Source organism: Colossoma macropomum, unplaced genomic scaffold, assembly GCF_904425465.1.
Source record: "Colossoma macropomum unplaced genomic scaffold, Colossoma_macropomum, whole genome shotgun sequence".
NCBI lineage: Eukaryota > Metazoa > Chordata > Actinopteri > Characiformes > Serrasalmidae > Colossoma > Colossoma macropomum.
Window position 1 is genome coordinate 7379725 of NW_023494788.1, and position 22386 is coordinate 7402110.

At 39.0% G+C, this 22386-nt stretch overlaps 1 protein-coding gene across 1 annotated transcript in view; it reads right to left on the minus strand.

The window, feature by feature from the left end:
- Positions 1 to 4929: 4929 nt before the first annotated feature.
- The window catches only part of kdm7ab (lysine (K)-specific demethylase 7Ab), a 38931-nt gene continuing 21474 nt past the window's right edge, over positions 4930 to 22386 (minus strand). Inside the window, exons 5-20 of the mRNA XM_036568185.1 lie at positions 19574 to 19715; positions 19059 to 19245; positions 15476 to 15638; positions 13692 to 13779; positions 13327 to 13433; positions 12788 to 12879; positions 12491 to 12577; positions 10187 to 10423; positions 9936 to 10054; positions 8513 to 8667; positions 8250 to 8338; positions 7710 to 7891; positions 7417 to 7565; positions 7178 to 7245; positions 6499 to 6727; positions 4930 to 5766 (exon numbers count right to left, since the gene is read on the minus strand). Coding sequence (XP_036424078.1) covers positions 5678 to 5766; positions 6499 to 6727; positions 7178 to 7245; positions 7417 to 7565; positions 7710 to 7891; positions 8250 to 8338; positions 8513 to 8667; positions 9936 to 10054; positions 10187 to 10423; positions 12491 to 12577; positions 12788 to 12879; positions 13327 to 13433; positions 13692 to 13779; positions 15476 to 15638; positions 19059 to 19245; positions 19574 to 19715 — 2183 coding nt within the window. The 3' untranslated portion in view covers positions 4930 to 5677. The remainder of the gene's footprint in view (positions 5767 to 6498; positions 6728 to 7177; positions 7246 to 7416; positions 7566 to 7709; positions 7892 to 8249; positions 8339 to 8512; positions 8668 to 9935; positions 10055 to 10186; positions 10424 to 12490; positions 12578 to 12787; positions 12880 to 13326; positions 13434 to 13691; positions 13780 to 15475; positions 15639 to 19058; positions 19246 to 19573; positions 19716 to 22386) is intronic.

A 22386-nucleotide genomic window follows, 5' to 3' on the forward strand; every position in this document is an offset into this window, starting at 1 on the left:
TTCATAAGTCCCAACTGAATAAAACGTGGTTTTATTTTGTTTTGTTGTTTGTTTGTTTGTTTTTTTTGGTGTAGCATCTGCATATGAGTATTTTTTTGTGTTTAGGTATATAAATTAAAATATCTAAAGCATCTAAAGCAGACTACAAAAGAACTGCTACCTAAAATAAATTTTGATAAACAGAAATACATTTCAACAAGCCCCTGAGTTTCTCTAGAACATAGAGGATATAAAAGAGTCATGTACTTCCACTTTGCTAAATAACTGCAGCACTGCTGTAAGCTGTTCTTCAAAAAAGGGGGTACTAGTTGGACTGTGGCATTGACACCTGCTCTAAAACGCAGTGTCATAATTTCTGTGATTAAACCATTTAATCATGTATTTGACGGGGACAATATATATATAAACATTGTTATGTAAAATGCAGCACATCATGTACATAGGGCTTTTGGTATATTGAAAATATAAAAATACAGAACTAATTTCCATACAAATGACATAGATTACATATATGTCTTTTCTAAAACCATAAAATGCAATTTACAAATTAGCATTTTGTATTTCAAGTTCTTCTGTGACCATTTCTGCCCATTCCTGCATTCTGTCCTCTTTTGGACGTTCTGATTTTATCTTTATATTTCAGGCCTCTTTCTGCGTCCTCCTTCGAGTCTTTCGAGTCCGACTCATTCAGTTAGTTGAAGTAACGACTCACTGGCTGAATTGAACGTGGAGGAGGACACGAGACTAAAGTTTACTGTACTGTTTCTTGCGGACATCAGGCTCCCCGTTTCTGTATCTGGAGGAGATGAAAATAAAACTGTCTTGATTTCTTGATTTGTGATTCAACGATTCGTTGAATCGGACGTGCGGCTAATTGAATCAGACAGTTCGAAAGAATCGGTTTGGTAAACCGAATCAAACTGAAACACCACTCGTTCTCATGCTCGTGCCCGTGCCCGACGCGCGCAACACGACAGCCTATCAAATGACGCGCAAACAGGAGAGAAACATTTTCATAATTTCTAGCGCGTTATTAAAATAGACGCACTGTTTAGGCGAACTGTATGTACGTGTAGAATTGGCTTAAACATAATTTGAAACTCTTAAATGGCTACAGCCAGCAATACAATCAACACCTATTCTTAATATTTCCTAATTCCTTCAAGTTAACGCTTTCTTAATATGATAAAATGATTATTGGTATTAATATTATAATAAATACACATAGGCCTCAACCAGCCAATAGGTATGTGTAAATAAATAAATAAATAAATAAATAAATAGAATTAATCGGAGGCATACTGAAGGAGATATTACAACTGGCACAAACTAACTTACAGCTTAAAAAATAACAGTTGATTTTATACCTTTATCGTTCAATTTGATCACTTACACTTTAAAATTGACATTATTTGCATTAATATACTTAATTTCACTGTCCTAAAGGCCTCTAAAATGTCTTTTTCCTACAGTCGTATGCAGAAGTTTGAACACTCCTTGTCAAATTCCACATTTAGTTGATTTTCTAAGTGAAAATAAGTAACAAATCCTCTACATCATTGTTTATTTGCTGAAATCAACAACAAAGAATTTGACCTGGGGTATTCAAAACTTGCATACGACTGTATAAATATCATTTTAAAAACTGAACTGCAAAAGGTGATTTTACTTTAGGTTGATTTTGACAGAAACTGGCCAGAAAACTAAGGCAATCTGAGCTGTGAAGAATATGTCTACCTTTTCAGTGTAATTTGTTTTACACCTGTTGTGTTTTGGCCAGTTAGGAAAACACAAACTTATTATTGCTTCACTCCTCAACCTGATGAAACAGATCTGACACTGCAATTCCTTACAGATTATATCAGGTGACTATTCACATGAACAAAACTCTTGTTTCTGGTATCAGTACTGTCACATTCTGCATATTACACAACAGTTTAGTACTGAAAACTTTCCAAGCAACTAAAATGACCATTTTAACAAGTTTGGTTGGAAATTATAGATGCCAAGCACAGTGGAAAACAGATTAAATAATACAAATGGCACACAATGTATTTACTCATAAATCTTTTAATATATACAGGCCACATTGTACAACTGAAATTTCCTATTCAAAGATCGCTGCAATTTATTACAGTGTAATAAGAAATAGCTGACACAAAATTAGATAAACCAAAAACATTCAAAATTCAGAGCATCCAAACTAGAAAAGTACACACTATGACCAACGACACTTCCGTCCTGCGTAAAACTGACCAGAAGAAAGAAAAATAAAACGGAGAATGCCAAATAAATACTGTACAAGTAATAGTACTGCATGATACAAACCCTGCCTGCAGGCCAGTAACGGTACTGAGATATTATGAAGTTTGCAGAGAGGTTTATGAACATGGAACAGAGTAGTGTATGGAACACAGCTATGCAGGGCTTGGTTAGTGCAGCATTTCTGTGGGGAAGAAAATGATACACGCCATCTGACCATCAAATAAAATGGAATTTAATGCTTTTCACCAACAGTATAATAATATGCACTTTGGCCAGAGTACTTGTCACACAAAATAGCACCATAATAAATGAGGCTATGTTAATAAGCACATAATTCAGACAAAGTTAAAGCCCCAGTCAAATTTGCTGTAAATAGTTCTGGATAGTCCTAGAGCCTATTTCCATCTCCTTGTGATGGAGGTTTCAAATCTGCTGCTCCTGGAGATGCAGTGTAGTTCCAGAACTAAACAGACCTGATCCAGCTAATCAGGTTCTTCAGGAGGATTAGAGGAAGGCATGTTTAGGGTTATAAAAGCTAGATGTGTCTCAAAAGGAGTGCAAAGGCAGCAGCCGAGGTCGGAGAGTATTACTAATGCTGGTATCTTATGCTTAAAAACTTTAAATTCAAATTTAGACTACAAACTCTGATGCAGCGGCATCTCAGTTGCAGCTATTTCCGGATGATTTTGTGCTGTGTGTGAAGGATTGTGGCTGAAACAAGGTCTCTAAGAACATGGCAGGCCTTTCATTTCTCACAAAAAGGGGCACTTCTCGGCCACAATCGAAGGATCATACTTAACAAAAGAGGCTTTAGTGACAAATGGCCAAAAAGTGCCGTCTTCATCAGCTGCATCCTTGGCTTTTGGACATGTCTATAATCTGCAGAGGTGAGAATCTGCAGGAACCGGGTTGGGAAACCCTTTCTTTGTACAAAATTTCTTTGTTAGTGCAAGCAAGCTGACATTTAGGAAAACAAAAAAAGACTGGACCTCACTGGGGAACCTCCATTCAAACATGATAAAACAAAGTCAGAATGTCAAAACTTGCCCTGAACAATTCGTACAGTTGCCCTTCCAGATTTGACTAAAAGCCTTTTTCCAAGTCCTTACAAACAATAAATATCAAAAGTTGTCTGTTAAAACAGTCGCATGAGCCCTGAGCGTTTATCATCGTACCTCATTAAGCTGTGAAGTAAGTTCGCTTTGACATGAAAAGTGTCTGGAAGCCTGGGGGAAGTGTTTTATTGCCTGAAGAAGATACTGTTTTTAAGTTTCCTGAAAAAGCTTGTGAGAAAACACTAACCTGAACTACCCTTAGAAACCATTGAGTAATATCAAGACGAATTCTGAGAGTGGGAAGACTGTATCCTGTATCATAAATTTAACCTGAACACCTGAAAAGAATTACAACAATGTTGGCTCATTTTGCTGCTGGTGACATTTACAGGGCTGAGCGTGGATCCCTGAGGGACACCACAACCTAAAAGAATAGACTTGAACTTTAAGATGAAAATGATAATGTTATTTGGCATTCAAAGGGGACCAAATCCTTGAGCTCTGGCCTGATAATTACCTGAGGTTGTTCAGACTAAACAGAACCAGAGCAAATTCTGTCAAAACACACATGCACTCACACAGGGCCTACTGTGTCACGATATGTGAAGCCATAGCTATAATTCAAACAAAACCCATACATATTGTACACACTGTTGGTACAGCTGCAAAACCTCTTTCTACATGGATTAAGACATGTCTTAGAAAAATAAATACTCTTTCAATTCTTTGTAAAAACATGAGGAAATAGCCAAATACAATTCAACACAAAAGTCAACCCCCCCCCATCATTACAATACCAATCCTTGAAGAAAAAAAAGGTCATTATTATTTTACAATATTCAGCACCAATTCAAACAGTGTTTCAATTCTTTCTAGCTTGTTGAGGCAGCAAAGCTTATATGGCATTTGTGGTAAAAACTTAATTGCTGTGAATAAATCCTCACAATGACAATGAGAGCATGTATAAAAACAGTTGACACGGTCAATTTAGCAGCAATGTTAACATTCCTCGAAAGGACATTAACATTCTTTTCGATTCTGCGATAAACTGGGCTTACATGAAGCTAGCTTTACTGAGTCTCAAAATGCCACTGTAATGGAACCATATAAGCACCTACTATTTAAATTTACTCTGCAATCCATCTTTTAATATTGTAATACAAACGTATTGTAAAAAGTGGATGAACCCATAGTTTATGGGATCCTAATTGTGATGCAATATGTCAAATAATGCTCCTCTTTTTGGACAGTGTGTTCGCACTGTGAAACAAGCAAACCCATTAAACAACAAGAGCACCATAAGAAAAAACAAGAACATATAAAACATATAAAATAAAATATTTGTTCACTCAAACATAATAAATATACAATTTAACAAGCATTATGAATAGAAAAAAAATTTAAAAGCACCAAAAATGTAACCAAAAAAAAAAGGAATAAATTAAGAGAAAAATGTCTTCTTATTTAGCTCCCCGTGTGTAAACTCCACAGAACGACACTTATTTATTGATATGCACTTTGACCACCAGGGGGCGCCTCCTGACTGTTCACAGATTCCATGCACGAAACGCAAAATGTGTTTGCAAAAGGGATCCATGGGTGTAAAATGCTAACAAAAATACTTTTTTTAAATTCGTCTAAAAAAAGTGAGAACGAGATCCATCCATGCCCCTGATCTGAGGGCGAAGGGTCAGGCAGCTTGAAAAGGAAAAAAAGTTCTCCTGGAGGCTTCATTCCTGAAGGAGATGAGGGTGAAGGAATTAATTTGAGGGAATTAATGATGTAGAAAGAGAAATGAGGAAAAATGAGGGCTACTCTCCTTCCTCCCCTCTGAGATTGGCCTTGTGCACAGCAAGTGCACATACGAGTCTAGCACCATTTTAGCGAATCAATTCATCACTCGTGCGCCGTTTAAGTGGCACAGTTTTCACACGAAACACTCAAAAAGTCATTGAAAGCATGAGGCAGGAATGTGGCATGATTGATGTAGGTGAACCTTCAATCCCTCCAATGGGAAAGATGGCAAGAAACCTTAAATGTAGAACACTATGGTCAAACTAAATCCAAGATCCATCTCTTCCTCAGTTTTCCTGTGTCTTCTGAACACGTTCAGTGAGAAATACTGGATTCCAAATGAACGAAGCTTTTTTCTTCATAGGCAACATCCACAAGCTCTGCATGATGAAATGAAGTGAACTTTAATGTTCTCTGCTGCCAGCTGATGACTGTATGTGATGGTAGGTCAATGCTGTGCTTTTGATGGATTCAGTGTGTAGAACTGTGCTCTTTAAATACCCTGTCTGTCCAGAACGCACATGGCATGCGCGCACTTGCTGAGGATGCTGCCACTTTCAGTACTACACAAAGAAAGGTTTATGTCTGTTGAGCTTGAGAATCTTCCCCAGTCTTTGCTTCGCTGTGGCCATGCCTTTCTTAGGACGCTTACCTGTGAAAGAAGAGAGAGTGAAAGTGAAGAAATGACACACAATAAAAACACTGAACACACTTCTTTTTTTACCCAAACCTCATTAGCTAGGTTTCCATCCATGTATTTTAAAGCACATTATAACATAATGAATAATAAAAAGGGACTTGACGGAAATGGCAAATATGGAATAACATCATCAAAATTTGGATAAAAAATTTGAATGCGTGCTTGAGGTGGATACATTTTTCACAGGTTAAAAAAAAAGAAATTTACGATGGGAACACGTGCCAAATAATATAGAAGTGAATAAATTAGTCATATTTGTCCATTTCTTGAGCTGTTATCTGTTATTGTGTTAGTGTGTTTTATCTTTTCGCTCTTACGAAGAAAAATAAGCCAAAACTTTAAACAAAACCATTACAATAAGTTGCTCAACATTACAGATTTCTCTATAAACATGGTCCATATTCGCATAATTGTTTGCAATATTTCAGTTATTTGCTTGAATTTAATTCAAAAGTTGGATGAAAAACTGGCAACTGTCATAAGGAACCCTCATATTCTCCTCTCCTTTTTTAACATGACATTTGAGAACACCAACTGTCCTTTATGTATGTGTGAACACATGATTTATGGACCAAGAGAAACTTCTATGTTAAAGTTTTTTTTCTTATATGAAGTAACCATTTCAGCAGGTACTCCAGTGATTAACTGAAAAAAAAAGAAAAACAAAAAACATCAGTTTAGTACCTTTGGTGGCCTGGTTGCTGATTGGTGGGGGGTTGGGGGCAGGCCGTTTAGAGGGGTGCAGGGGTGGGGAGAGTGAGGTCTCGCAGTACTGATACCCCGATGGGGGGCTGTCCTCACGCCTTGGAGAGTGAGTGTGGCTGCCCCAGGCTTCACTGCTGCTGCAGCTGCCCTGACTGTCCAGCAGGCTCTGACTCTCCCTGCGCTGCTGCTTCAGCACCCGCCGCTCCTCCTGCTCCACAAATACAGACAGACAGACAGCAGAGAGAATGATCCATCTGAGCAGCAGAATTGTTCTAGCATGAGTGGATACTTAAGGGTGGGCTGTTTGAAATAGCTAATGTTACAGATAGGTAGCAAAAATCACATCTGTATTTGCCTCTGTTGGCTATGCTAGCAGCCAGGACTTCTTTATTGCTCTGTAGGGATTCCCAATGTTTGAATGTTGTAATTGCTTAATGCATGCTGCGTATTGTAGTGAGAGAATATTAGACAAAACTACTAAAAGGATACAAAATTGTGAATTCTGTCACTCTGATGAGACTGAAGGATACAATGATGCACTACAGAATATTACATAACATGAAATAGCATGTATGTACGTCTATATACACCTCTCACCTCAATGCAAAACGATTTAAAGCTCTATATCTAGTATTCATTTGTATAGTCCTGAATTTACCTGGCTGCTGATTGTGGAGTTGCTGTCTGAATCAAGGTTCTCCTCTCCTGATATAGGCTCCTTCCCACCTTAGAATCACAAAAAAAAAGCCAGAACACAAACAGTTTGTATAGTACATGCGGACTTCAGTGAAGAGAGATGGTGGAGATTGTATTGGCCAACTAGGAGATTAACTAATTTGCCTGTGACCTTTAACACAATAAAACATAAGCACTCTGACAGTTCTATCAAACTCTTACTGTACTCAGGGGAAGGATGAGTGGTACAGGACCACCAGGACTCCTGGGAGTTGGCACCCTCCTCTGATGAGTGAGGGTACAGCAGCCCTGCCATAGACAGCATGCCCTGAATAGCATCCTCTTCTGTACTGGGTGAGGTAGAAGGGTCTCTGAATACACAATCGAGAACACATCTTAATACAGTGAAACAGTTCTGATGTCCGATTATAAACGTTCTCATCGCATTCTGAATTCAGGAATTCATGTGAGAGCGCATCATCTGTGAATAAACAAGACACGGAATCTAATCTGACCTTTTCAGAGGTTTGTCATGATGTTCGAGTCGTTGGCTGATGTGGTCAGAATCTGTCAAGCTGCTAGAGTTACACTTGGTCATATTTTTGGACAGGGCATTCTCCTTTCTCATCACTTCCTCCTCCTCCTCTTCCTCCCTTGATGAGCTCTCTGAGTCTTCTCCAGATGACAGCTGCTTTTTCTTTGGGGCACAAACAGAGAAACATACAAGTTGGCCTAATGATAGCAGAGGAAGACTGATAACCTGAGCAGCATCAAAGCTTGTTCAACAGTCGGACCTGAACTGCGGGAAAGAAAAACCACAACATAAAAACCTTTCAATCCATTTTTAAAGCCAGATAATCCCCCTTTAGCTTGACAGTGCTTCTTCACTGCAATACAGAAATGCATTCACCAGTAGTGTTTTGTATTGTGTGAACATTTCATGACGAATGGAACAATAAAAAGGATCCAATATGTATTTATTTTTTCTCCTAGAAAGTTAGGAGATATGAGGTTGTCATTCCAGGACAACAAAGGTGACAGCCAGCATAGCTTACCCATTTAATACAACGGTCTTCAGATTCAGAGTCGGATGACGCATCCGATTCGTTGTTCCTAAGATCCAAGCTCTCTCGCTTAAACATCTCTGAAAACCACAGAAAAACAAGCACATTATCTCCACACTAAATGCCATCACAGCTCAGACAGCTTACTCGCTATTCTCGTTTTTATTATATAAGATTAAGAAGCAGTTGTGGTTGAGGTGAAAGGAGTCCAAATAAAAACACATAAATGAACAATTCTTTCAGCAACAACTCACCTTTAAGGGTGTTCTTCTCCTGTTCTGCTATACATCTTTCTTTCTCCTGCTCCTCATCCTTCACCTCCATCTTCATCTTCATTGCATACCTCTTCTGCTCACCTGCACCTTCTTTTTCTGGTGGGTTCTTGTCCTGGACCTGCCACCTCTCATCTCTGCATGGACAGTGCAAAGGTATTAAGGACAAACAAAGAACAAAAAGCACTGAATGATGAGTATAAACCTAGTATGCTGTTCATTCATTGGCAGTGCATTTGATCATTTTGACTCAGTCCTGTCATTTTGAAAGTCATTACATAAAAGACAGCAAAAAACATTTAAGCAGCAACGTCCTCTATAAATGGTCTTTCCTACAATAACATGATGAACTTCTCCCAACACTTTTTTAAATGTTAAAATTAACCTGAAATGAAAATCGACCTTTTTTTCATGTTTCTGGTCATATTAAGCATAAGTCATCATTTAGGGGCGGTCAAAATGACAATATTTTATCTTTATTGTGATAAATTACATCACAATATGCTTTTCTGAGCATACCATGGCTATCATCAGTACTTAACGAACACTAACCAACTGAATACTCCATTACAAAGGGCATAATTAGTCCTGTTTAACTGTGGAATTATTTCAGGGCAGTATGTTCAGTGTTAAAAGAGCCCGTATCATTTTGATGTAAACACTGTAAAAGTTCCAAAAGGTACCATGTACTCCTCAGTTCATACAGGCCATATATGGAAACTAAGCAGCAAAAACAGCCTGTTTTGAATTTATTGTTTTGTGATGTCATGAAAACCAGTATATTTTACATAATATCTGACTTTTCAGTGCATAGCAGTTTAGCTCTGCCCTTTGACACTTAAGTTATAAGCAGTGTTTGCTCAAGACCACTTGGTTGAATAAGGCACAGTACAGGGCAGTCAACCAGAACAGAGGTCATTTACGAATATACGTCTTTTTTTTTAAAAGTATTTTTTAATGCACCACAAAATCTTTTGGTCTGTTCTAAACCTATGAAACCTTATAAAAACAAAACACAGACACTTAGTGTACCCATGGATCATAAAAATGTCTGAGTAGTGCAATACTATGTTTCTAAACTTTTGCCCACCCTTACATCATATCATGTAAATAAATAAATAAATAAAAATTTCTTGTTTTTCCCCATAATCTACCCCCTAAAACAACTTCTGATCTTTAATCATACACCAGAAGGTGGAAAATAATATTAACCAATAACATCCTGTTTCACCTCCCACTCCAATCACCCCCACCTATCATCGAGAAAAACATGCAGCAAGCTCAGGGATCCTCCCCAACACCGCAAATACCTCATAGCACAGAATGTATTCTGATTTCACACTGACTATCACTGTAGGCCTACTGAGTAACATATATGTATGGCAGGTTGTGAAATCTCTCTTACTTGATAATGCGGCCATTGCACAGCACCAGATGCAAATGGTTGTCCAGGCTTCTCTCGGCTGCAGCAGCTGAGGCTGTGGACAGTTTGTTGAACTTCACCTTTGGGCTGAAGGATGAGTCCTAAACAGAAAAGACATTACAGCACATAATTAGTTTGCTGAACACAAGCAGAACCGCACCTTTCTGCATACTGTTGGGCTGACTCCTTGGACAAAATGAATGAAAATAGTTGTAGACATTGGTGACACATGCCTCTTCAAAGGGGTCCATCTCCAGCCTCTTCAGAACCTCTTGGGTATGCTGTTCAAAGATGTCCAGGTTGGATGGAGCCTTAGGTGCATGGGAGTGATGATGGTGGTGGTGATGCCGAAGCTTTCTGGCGTTCCTGGGGGCCTGGAGCCCCCTCTCATGCGATGACCTCGTAGATAGACATGCCAAGCTTCCCTGAGTTTTCATTGGCTTGCTTCCGCCACTCCCACTCTGCTCCTCCTATAGGGTGTAGATTTTTGTTAGCATACCATTTCATATCGACTACATGAGATGTTCCCAATCTTGCCCTTGGGATGTACCTCTCCTTGCAGCAACATCCCTAAGCCAGACAATCATGACCTAAAAAGCATTGATTATTGGCTAAGAGTCCCTAAGGACTGCACTGGTCAAAAGATCTTATGGCATGACACAGCACTGTACAGTTACGTATCCGATCCCAGAACTATCTGTATCCTGGTCAAGTGCCTGTGTCTGCTTTCCACTGCATACCACAACTGTTAAGGTAGCCAGAGTTCTTATTAGCTTGTGTGGTCATGGTCACATGATTTTACATGCTAATCTAGCTTTGACAGTAAACAACAGCGGGAACTATGAAGGCGCTTCAGTCTCGGAATTACCTTTTTCTCTGTGACTGGTTTTATGTGAGTCAAAGACTGCGATTCTGGCTAGCTAATGTCTTTTTTTCCTTTTCTAAAGGGGGTCATCTCACTCATCTGACTGTGTGATGATTCTGTGAGAGCTGCGTTTGTCCAATTGATAGTTTATAGCATTACTAGCTTCACCTATATGCTTCAGTTATGTACGATTGGTACACCAGCGAGAAGGACCACTAAATTCAACGCACATACTCAGGTGTTCTTGAACAACTGATTTACAAAGACTGCAGCTTATGATGCAAATGTACTAACTCAACCCATTTATGGAGCTGTCAACAAGCTTGAGACAAAACAAGGAAAATTCAGCAATGAGGAGACAGCAATGTTAAAGTTCTCTGTCTAAAAACATTCGCAAGAGTGTAGCTGTTCTCTGGCTAAAGAAAACAGAGTGTGTAAAACATGGATCATGTGTGCATAAAGCATATATATGCTTTAAATACAGAATATTTCATTTCATCCTGTCTCACTTATTTACACCTGATGCTGAAATGGTTTTATTATGTTTTTATTTTCTTCAGCATATTTGAGGCTTATGTCTTCGTTTAGCTGCTGTGTCTGCTGCCATTATTAACGTAAGCCTCCGAAGAACACGTCTTTTGAGATCCTACCACAAATTTTTGTTTCATAATGCCCCAAATGTTTTCAAGGGGTGACAGATCTGGACTGCAGGCAGGCCAGTGTAGCACCTGGACTCTTTTACTATGGAGCCATGCGGTTGTAATACATGCAGAATGGGGTTTGACATTGTCTTGCCATTGTCTTTTCTTGACATCATCTGGATGGCAGCATATGTTGCTCCAAAACTTGTTTATATCGTTCATTATTAATGGTTCCTTCACAAATGTGCAAGTCACCCATACCATGTGCATTAATGCACCCCATACCATCACAGCTTTTTTGAAACGTGTTGCTGCCATCAAATTTAAAATGGGCATATATTTTTCAAAAAAACAATACAATTTCTCACTTTCAACATATATTGTGAGTTGTACTATTTTCAATTAAATATAGGGTATAAATCATTTACAAATCAATGCATTCTGTTCTTATTTACATTTTGCCAAATGTCCCAACTTTTTTGGAAACTGGGTTGTATATTGGGAGGAATAAGTTATTGGTTACATGAATAATATCTTCACCCACTTTTTGTGTGGCCCTCCCTCAAATGCGTATATCAAACATGAAAACTCATGAGCAGTGAAAAAGGTAACAAGTTCAGAAACCAATTACAGATTTATCTCCTGGCAGCAGACCTCACCTCCCTACCGAAAAATGAAAACTCTATCTATACAATTCAAGTGAATGGTGCGTTCATGTTTCAAAAAAGCCAATTTGGCCACAAGTTTGTATGTATGATTTACATAAGGAAGACACTAAAAGTGCATTTTGCAGTGCACATGGCCAATAAAAAGCCAATTTGCAGCTGAAGCTGGAGCAAAAGCCATAATACACCGGGCCCTCTGTATTAAACTCATTAAGGCCTTACTAATTAACAAATAAGTTGAATAATTTATGCTGAATGAGGCAGAATGGCTAAACTCTCCCTCCAGGACTGGAGTCTGATACCGCAGATCTAAACGATTTCTACATTTCTACATCCGATGTCCATTACTGAGATTCCAGAAAGTACCTCTAAATGGCGAATTTCCTTAGTGAGCTCCTTAATGAGATGGTTGGGTCTGATATGGTCAGGGACCTCACTGGCTGGTTCGGTGACCTGGACAGGAAAAGGACACAAGAGAGGACAATGACAAGTCTGTTCCTGCCCTGCTCATATAACATCAGGTATCAGCCCTGCCCTGCTGCATTTATAACTGAGATCATCTCAGGGAGGCTACGCTATGAGCTCAAAGGAGCAAATAAAAGGGGAAAATGCAAATTAACAAAGCTTTTAGAAGTGGGTGAAAATGCAGAGACAGCGCTGTACCTCTCTCCTTAGCCAGTTCTTCAGTGCAGTGATTAAAGCTTTCACTCCCTTTATCAGGTATTCTGGAGGCAGACAGTTATCTTCTCGCAGTTCTGATGAAGAGAAGTAAAATAGGTTAGATGGTTCAGGCTGGGTTACACAGCCTAGTCTGTGAATAAGTGGACAATGACAATTTTTCATTGTCATTGGAACAATGACTGTGAGGTTAAAATGCATTAAGTCAGATGTCCATAAGTTATGGGTGCGGGATATGAGCTGGGAGGGATTACGAACACAAAGCGTTGTGTTTCTCTGTGGTTTCCCTATAAATGTACTCTATACAGGAATGTATGTATTTATGTATGTATATATAGATGTATATGTATACTAGATGTACTCTAGGATTCTCTAATATAAGTTAACATTCTGCACTTCATAACCACATTGTCATTGTTTCATTTCAAATATTTTCATGTAGAATGTTTTTTTTAGCTGCATGTAACTGATATCTCTACAAGCTTGGTCCTACATTACATCAGGTTTGCTCTAATGTTACATACCTTTGAGGGTCTCCAGCAGGTTCTTGGCCACATACCAGCATATAGCCTCAAAATATGGGAACTTAAAAAGGTCAGGAGTCTTTAGCCTCCGTTCCATCTCATAACACCTGGTCAAAAAGTAGAAAATGTCCATACAATTAATATATGTGTATACAGACACACACACACACACACACACACACACGGTAATATTCTTAAATTTTGTATTTAAATTGTGTATGTATACACACACAAACAGATTTACGCTCTTAAAGTGCGCAACTGGTTCAAAATTGTGCTCCACTTGGATCATGTGCTAGCAAACAAGTTTGTAAATGTTATTTTCAGCTTTAGACTTGAACCTTAAAGCTGCAGTGCCTCCTTACCTGAGCTGCATGCCGATGTTAAGGTTATGGAGGAAGTTCCCTCCAAATGCCATGCAATCCTGAGAGGTCAGAACTGCATGGATCCATCCTGTGAAAAGAGACAGACCATGTCAACAGCTGACAGACATGACGCACAATGGGCTGAGATTGTTACCCGCTCCTGCTGGGATCTGAATTCAAATTCTGACACATCCATGGCCAGCAGTCTAAAAGAACAGGGAGAACCTAGTCCTTCCCTCGCCTCCACCTACAGCAGTTGCTAACCACTTCTGGGTGTCTGCTGGCTCATTCACACAGTAGTGGGCAGTCAGCCTTCTCATCCGACAACATTGCGTGAGCAGTAATTTGAAAGATGTGGTTGGCTTCACGTCTTAGAGGAAGCGCATTCTTGTGGTGCTGTGTGAGAGGGAATTGGCAATGGCTAACAAAAAAGTCTCCAAATCATGGGGGGGAAGAAACAGCTGACCAACAGATGCTCACATCCACACACTCTCCAAAAACCCCAAAACAGCTGGGCTGCTGGCTTAACTGCAGCTGTTTATGCTTTTCTAGCTGTAAGCCATTCATATCCTGCAAGAAGCTAAACTAGTCTTGAAACTGATACCTGTCCCTTCTGAAACCAACACACAGAAAAGCTATTGATTCCATAAAGAAAGGACATACTTTATCCAATTGAACACTAAACTTGAACATTATATTTGAGCATTATGCGCAAGGATTTCAAAGCAGACCTGCACAGTTTAAAGAGCCCTTATAGTCTAAAAACTAATTTTCCTCAATTTGTTTTTAATAAAAGTATTTGTTGTAGTGTGTAAACACTGTCAAAATTTCAAAACATACAGTATACTCCTCAGTCTATACAGTCCATATATGGAAACAAAGCTGCATAAACAGCATGTTTTGAGTTCACTGCTTTTGTGATGTCACAAAAACCAATAGATATTCGCCTATTTAGCATACAGCATTTTAGCCTTGCCCACATACACTGATGTTATAAGGAGTATTTCCGCCTGATTTTTTAAATCAGGCACATTACAGAGCAGCCAATCAGAACAGAGATCATTTACACACTTCAGTCTGAAAGACACAGTAACAAAAACAGCTTGTTTAATTCTACAAGTAATAAAGACAGGTTGGAAAATGGTTATGCAAAAACTAATTATGACTGATTTGGTACATAAGATCACATAAATGGCATAAGTGGAACTTAAGAGAGGGAAAAAATAAAATAAGAAGAATGTAGGATATGAGCCCTTTAAATGCTCAGTTCATTCAATACCTTGGCTTGTTTGGCCCAGTATATTAATGTAGCTTATTTAAATGATGCACCTGCTAAAATGGTTCACACTGGAGCTCAGACTGCTGTATGTGTTCACAGGGGAAAGTGTTTGCCGGAGCAGCGTGTGTTCTCTCCCACAGAGTCAGAATCCAGAGAGGAGGGGAAAAAAACAAAAAAAAAAAATAAATCAAACTGAGCCTTCCTGTGGAGCCATCAAAGCCAGCTGCTCTGCTTTAAGTGGAAAAGCAGAGGGTTCCTTAGGCCAGCGGCTCAGGCTCTGGTCACCCATCTTTCTTTAATTCTGAACATTTCATGTGTAGATTATTGGTCCAGGTTAATGCAGAATGTCCAAGTTTGTCAAGCATGACTAAGGAGGTTAGTTCAGCTCTTACCACATCATCTCTGTCTAATCATTCTCTACCCAGCTGGCCATAATGACTAGTGTGCAGCCATACTGAATGGTGTGGTCAGAACAAGCATAGCTGAAATGAGATAAACGTCTCACCTGTGGGGATGAAAAGGGTAGTTCCCTGCCGGACAACACACTTGTAGCACTTGTCCACTTTCTCCCCAAAGAACACCTCACTCTGGTTTGGAGACGAGCTCCACTCCTCATACAGTGCAAGGTTGGTTGGAGTTGGCTTAATCAAGTAAAAAATCTTCTCCCCCTACGAGTGACACACACATAACCGCAATAAAGACAGATATGAGTTAGGGCTGCACAAAATAGAAAAAAACATTTTGCTTGTCTTGCGATATGTTACAACTGTGATGCCTTGCAATACATTAAAAACACGTTAATCTAATGTTAAACACAGGTTTGACCAAAAGCATTGCTAGATCATGAGAACCCACACACATAAGCATCAAACTGAGGTGTAAAACTGAGGTTGTTCAGGTCAAGTACATTTTGAGAATTTCTGTAATATTACTGCATCACAAATTAACCAGTGAGCTATTGTGCAGCGCTAACATTGAAGTCCCAGGGAACCTAAATCCTCATGTGATTTCTTCACGTTTATCTTGTGGGCACACAATATACATGTATGTGAATAACTTTTCAATGTCCAATAAATGTTCCACGTTTTCTCCATTAGTGGATAATGGCTTTCCCTGTGGTTCGCTGGAGTCCCAGAGCCTTAGCAATGGCTTCATAAACCTTTCCAAACTGGTAGATTTTAATTACTTTGTTTCACATCTGTATTTAAATCTCTTTAGAAGAGCCTCATGTGCTGCTTTTTGAAACCAAGTCCGCTTCACACTGCCAGACAGGTTCTATTTAAATGATGTTCAGATTGAACAAGTCTGGCAGTAATTACGCCTGGGTGTGGCTAGTGAAACTGAACCCAATAGTCAACTGCATTTGGTTAACTGGTTGATTTAGTAGCTAAGGAGGCAATTACTTTTTCACATAGTGGCAGGTAGGGCTGAACAGCATTTTTACTGCAATAAATAAAATTACCATCATCTAAAAACAACATTTTGTGTTTACTTGGGTTATCTTTGTCTAACATTAAATGTAGTTTGATGAAACATTTGAGTGTGACATGCAAAAATAGAAGAAACTGGAAAGGGCTGAGTACTTTTTCACAGCACTCTCTGTAGTTTTAACAAAACTGTGTTTCCCTACAGTCTCTGTTTTGAGTCAGAGAAACTAAAGAAAGATAACCACCAAGCAAAAACTAACCTAACAAGCGAAAACTCTGTCACTGTTCAACACTAGCATTGCCTGGATGCACATTCAGCAGAAAACTGAACAAGAACCTTACAGTCATTAAGATGGTGGCAAAAAATGCCAAATAACATATTTCATGAGTCATGGACACAGTGGGGTCTACAACAACACCTGTATAGCCTGTTTCTGCTCCAGTGGTGCAGCAGGCTGAAAGCGTTGGACCGAGGGCTGTCAATCGCAGGTGCTTGGAAAGCACTTTGAATATCAGGGCCAGAGAGCTCTTAGATAGGCATGATAACTTATGTTTAATACTACAAAGTTATGGCAAGTCTTATTCTATATAATATGCATACAACCCCTCTAACATGGTTTGACCCAGGGTGAGCCAATAGCAGGAAGACATCAGGTTTTCATACTGCTGTTTTCACAAGGGACACAATTTTCAACCTAGAGGGAGACAAACTCAAAGCAGCAAGGTTGATCAGTGCCCTCCCGCTCCGGGGTGAGACGCTCATCCCCCAGGCATGTAAATGTGTGCTCAAGCGAGTAATTACTACTGCTTTGAGGCAGAAGCTTCTGTGAGAATGTAAACAAACATAATGGCACTTCATAAACCAGCTGTTAGGTGACAAAACAAGGATAAACCTCTCCTATGAGACTAGAGAAAAAGTAATGATTAGTACTGAATCTCTGAGATGTCTCTGTCTTGGCTAAAAGAGCACTGTTGAAAAAATAGGTTCAACCAAAGATGATATCAAGCCTGAGATATGAAAAACATATGCAGAGCAAGGTCACTGTGAAACCACGGAAAGGCTAAATTCAGACTGACTTGTTCTGAAACCGCCCAGTGTGAAAATTGCCTTGTTGAGGTAGTTTGTTTTTTCCTCTCACTCAATTGCCAAGAATTATATTTTAGTTAGTTACTTTTATCAAATAAATGAAAGGGAAAGATAAACCAAAAATAGAATTTCCTTCTCCTTAAATGTAGTAGGCATGTTTGCCATGTAGACAAGAAGTAACGGAGAGTCACGACCACCATTTAGCGCTGTGCTAACTGCATGCCTAAATCATAAGTGTTGCCTCAAACTGCTAGCTTTCAGTTGGTAGTTACGATGTCAACAGCAATTCACAATTTGATTCAGATATGTGCCATTCAAGAGGAACTTACAGAATTGTTCACAGTGGTGGTGATAGGAACCAAATGTCTACAATTTTAATGAGTTTAATATGTTTAAAAGCTCCAAAATTATTTTATGAGATGGTTTCCGAATATACTGCCTGATGCCAAAGACATTGTTTTATCATCATTTTTGGCCTAAAATGTATTTACATAAATCAACTCGTAGTGTAGAGGTCCATGTAGGGCATAAGGCAAAATAGTACCAAGAGAAAATGTCATTTTAATTAATTATATATAAAAACTCACACTGTTCATTTGCTATAATAAATAAAACAGCTTTTTGTGTTGCACATGATGTGCCCTCTGGCTCCTTTCACCACCACTGTTAAGAAAAATTATAAGCAAAAAAGATTACATTTCTCTACAATGCATCATTTCAGTCCAAAGCACTGTAACTTTGCTTACACCTCAACAATATAGTTATGCAAAATTTTTGTAAAATTAGTGGAAGTCCCTTTTAAGTAATCTCATATAGATTTGTTTATCTGGTTTATGACACTGCATAACATACTGCTGTCTACAGAAATGGACAAAAGTATGGAAGAAAATAAGGCTGCTTTAATCTACACTACACAGCATTTACCAATTGCAAAAATAAAAAAAAATAAATAAATATGCAAACCTTCAGACCAAACTAAACACACACAGCTAATTATCAGAGGTGTAAAAATATACTCAGACCACAATTCGATTCAATTCCCAATTCTGGGTTCACAAAATGATAGCCATAATAATATCAGCAACATTTGAGTGCAGTAAAATGATGACTGTCTATGTTGGGTTGTTTACTGGTGTTGGATTATTTGCAAACCATGCAGTTACATTTCACGGCATAACACAGAGAATGCCTGTTGTCCAATATAAATTGCACATATTTCTGCATCACGATATCACAGTGTATTACTCTCATACTGATCATACACTACAAGGCCATATGTATGTGGACAGCTGACAGTCACACCTCATTTGAGATGGTTGGACATCCCATTCCAAAACCATGGGCATTAATTTGGAGACCTATTCTACTGTCGGTGTTGGTCTAAAGAGATTGCATGGCTATGTGCTTGATTTTACACACCTGGTAGCAATGGGTGTAACTGAAACACCTGAATAATTAGGAGGGGTGTCAACAAATATTTGGCCATATGGTGTATTTGGTGTAAGGAAGAAAACTGTGTAGATTTTTTTTGTCCAACTATTCCTTTAAAGCAGACGTCCTGCAATGAAACTTACCCACAGCACGTGATACCACACTGATGTGCCCCCAAAGTCAATGTGGAAGTCAGTGTAGCTGTCCTTGACACCCATCAGACAGTACTTCTGCACGAAGGGTTTGGGGAAATACGAGTCATCAGGCCAGTAGTTCTCCACCCAAGACATCTTCTGTGCAATGTCTGGCACCACTACCAGCTCTGACATCCTAGAACACATAAGTGGAGTCAAAATCAAAGATCATACACCAAGCAGGTATAAAGTGCAGGTTTGTGCTTCTGAGCATGTGAGCGGGTCTGCCTCTGAGGAACAGCCATACTGCAGCACTGCATCTCCTCTGAACTCAGCTAGAGCTCAGGATCCCCTGCTGTTAGCTAGTACAAGAATTCCCACTCCCTGTGTGAGTGAGTGCATAAATCTGCTGTACTCCTCTATAGGAGCTACAATTTTACATAGAGCTGAGATACAGAACTGCTCATGTAATGATTTAATTTCTTTTAAATGGAAAATTTATAATGGCACATAGTAAAACTTACTTGGTGTCAGAAAACTCAAGGCTAATGACGTTGAGAACTTTCGGCCGCTGAGGACTGTAGTAATACTTGACGAACTCTTTCAGTTTCATCTTGCTGTCTGCTTGGCGGGCCACATCGATGACATCAATCACTTTATCGCCACCTATGGATTCAAACACGATCTCAACTTTCTGGACAAGTGGGACAAATTGTGAAATTACTCCGAAAATTGTCATGCAATAAGTAAGAGAACCGCAGTGCAATGCTATTAAATACAACCTGCATTATGAATCACTTTCAGGATTATTGAAAAATACAGCAACATTTGACAACGCCAACTATCATTTACATAGCATGACATATGTACTAATACAAATGGTGCAAAATTACTTTAATGAAATTTTAAGTTAAAAATGTCTTTCTCCTGTAAAATAGGGTTTGTTAAAACAGTGTCAAAATACAGCTCACGCATGCTTTTTCAAACAACTGACTATGCAACTGTCATTATTTTTTTAAACATATACACATACAGATACAGTACTGCGCAAAAGTCAGAGACCTCCCTTCATTTAATTAACTTCGTCAAAATGGCCAAAAATTAAAAGTTACATTTTTTAGCATCATAAAAATGGCAGAAAACATATTTAACAGAAACTTCTTTAGAAGCCACCACAAAATGTATTTTTAGTTTTTTTTTCAGCATTAAATTTGTTCACCCTTTGCCCCAGTAGCTTTCAGTTTTCAAAGAAATCTGCAGGCGTATTTTTCTCCACCTCGAAAGGTCAGTCTTAGAAGTTGGTTACGTCTTCAGCTTCTCACTTCGCTCCAGTAATACATTCAGTGATGCTGAAGTGTGGACCTCGGGATGGTCAGTCAATTGCTCTAAAAACACCAGCAGCTTCTTTTTTGAATTTCAGGTTTTCATCTTTTTGGTCTATTTCCTTTTCTTAGTAAAGGCTTCTCAACAGCTGCACATCCTTTCAGACCCATAGCTTTGATTTGTCCTCTCACAGCGGAAAGATGTACAGAAACACCTTTAGTTCTTTTTAGACCTGAAGTTTGAGCTTGATTTTCTACTCTTTCTCAAAGATGAAAGCTTTAAACACTTATTATTTGGGGGAGACTGTTTAGGTGGTCCAGGTAAGTCCTGTTTTTCCCTGTCTCTTTTAATAGTTTTTGAACTCCAGTTTTGGAAACACCTGTTTTTCACTTATTTTAATTTGACTTGCTCCTTCCTGATGCATGTAGATTATCTAACATCTAAACTCCTCAGACATATTTTCTGAAAAATGAACAACTGGACTAGAAAATTACATCAATGAAAATCCCTCACTTAGCTCTGACACACCTGATTCAGCTTATTAGCTGAACATCAAGCCCTGTATGGATTAAATGAGGTGTGAACCAGGAAAAGCCCCAAACCTCAGTGCAGGGATCCCCCGCAACATTACTGCAGCTAAAACGCTTACTGTGCTGATATACCAGACAGCTGGCAGCCAACAAATCAAGCTCGTCACAGGGACCACCACCAAGCGTGGGGCAGGGCAGCTGGTGTATGTGTGTAAGCTCACAGTTCTAGAAAGCAGCTGGCCAGGGCCAGATGTCAGTCAGAGCCAAACTCACCTCTCCTCAAGGCAGTTTTATTATCACTAGTCTGAGATCAAGGGATATGTGCACTAAAGCCTTTTACAAAGCACGAGCACATATCTAAGATCAGGTAAGACCTTTTACATTCCATAAACACTACTATTTAGATGGGTATCCTAGATAAACCCTCTTACTAATAGGGGCTATTATATATTGGCCCTGTATCTCTCCATATATTGTCCATATCCTACAGTATCATCTATTCATCTATTTTTGTTAAAATATCCTTTTTTTCCCCTTGAGGTCCACTTATAACACTTATGTGGTTTTATGTACCAAAAAATACAGAACTCATTTTATATAACAACCTTTTTCCAACCCCTCTTTATGGACAATGGAGACATAGACTATTAACCAAAAACAACAAGAGGGAAAGAGGCCAACATATCCTAAAAGCAAATTATTCTCCAGACACAGAACATAACATTTATTACATATACATCCCTCTATTACTAATAACGTTCAGAAATTAATCCTTCCAGCTGGTGACACTATATTAAAGTTCTGGCACCACAAAAATCCCTTTTATGGTCAACATCTGGCAGAATAAGACTGACATTTTTAAAACATTAACCTCCATAAGCTGGGAGGGACAAAGGCAGTGTTTCATGAAGCAGGTGGAGAATGTGGTTCATCATTTCAGAGTAAATGGAGATGTGGAAAAGGCCTGACGTTCGATCCAGCAAGCTGGACGGCCCCCTCGTGAGCTGCTCGGCACACTGCCCGCTGAGGTAAGTGAATTAGCTGGGCAGCAAGGCTGCGTTTACCATCCAGAGTGCATTAAGGACATGAAGCTGGAGGCTTTTAGCACAAGCCACAGACATAACGTCACTGTGTAAAATTTTACATTCATCACGCAATGATACCAGCGCACCTACATCACCATCTTAAATGTGAAGGTTCACTGTAAACACTGGCATGTAATCCAAGTAAGACCATTATTAAAGTGCCCATATCCTACAATATCCTGTTTTCACCATCCACTTATAGCATTTAATTTATTTTATGTACAAAATAAAAAAACAGAACTCATCTTTACATAACGACCATTTTCCAACCACTCTTTATCCCTTAGAATTAAAGAGGTTGTTTTTGTTATTGTGCCTTTAGGACTAGCATATGTAAATAAGCTCTGTTCTAATTGGCTGACCTGTATTGCGCCTCATTCGAAAAACCACTGAGCTGAA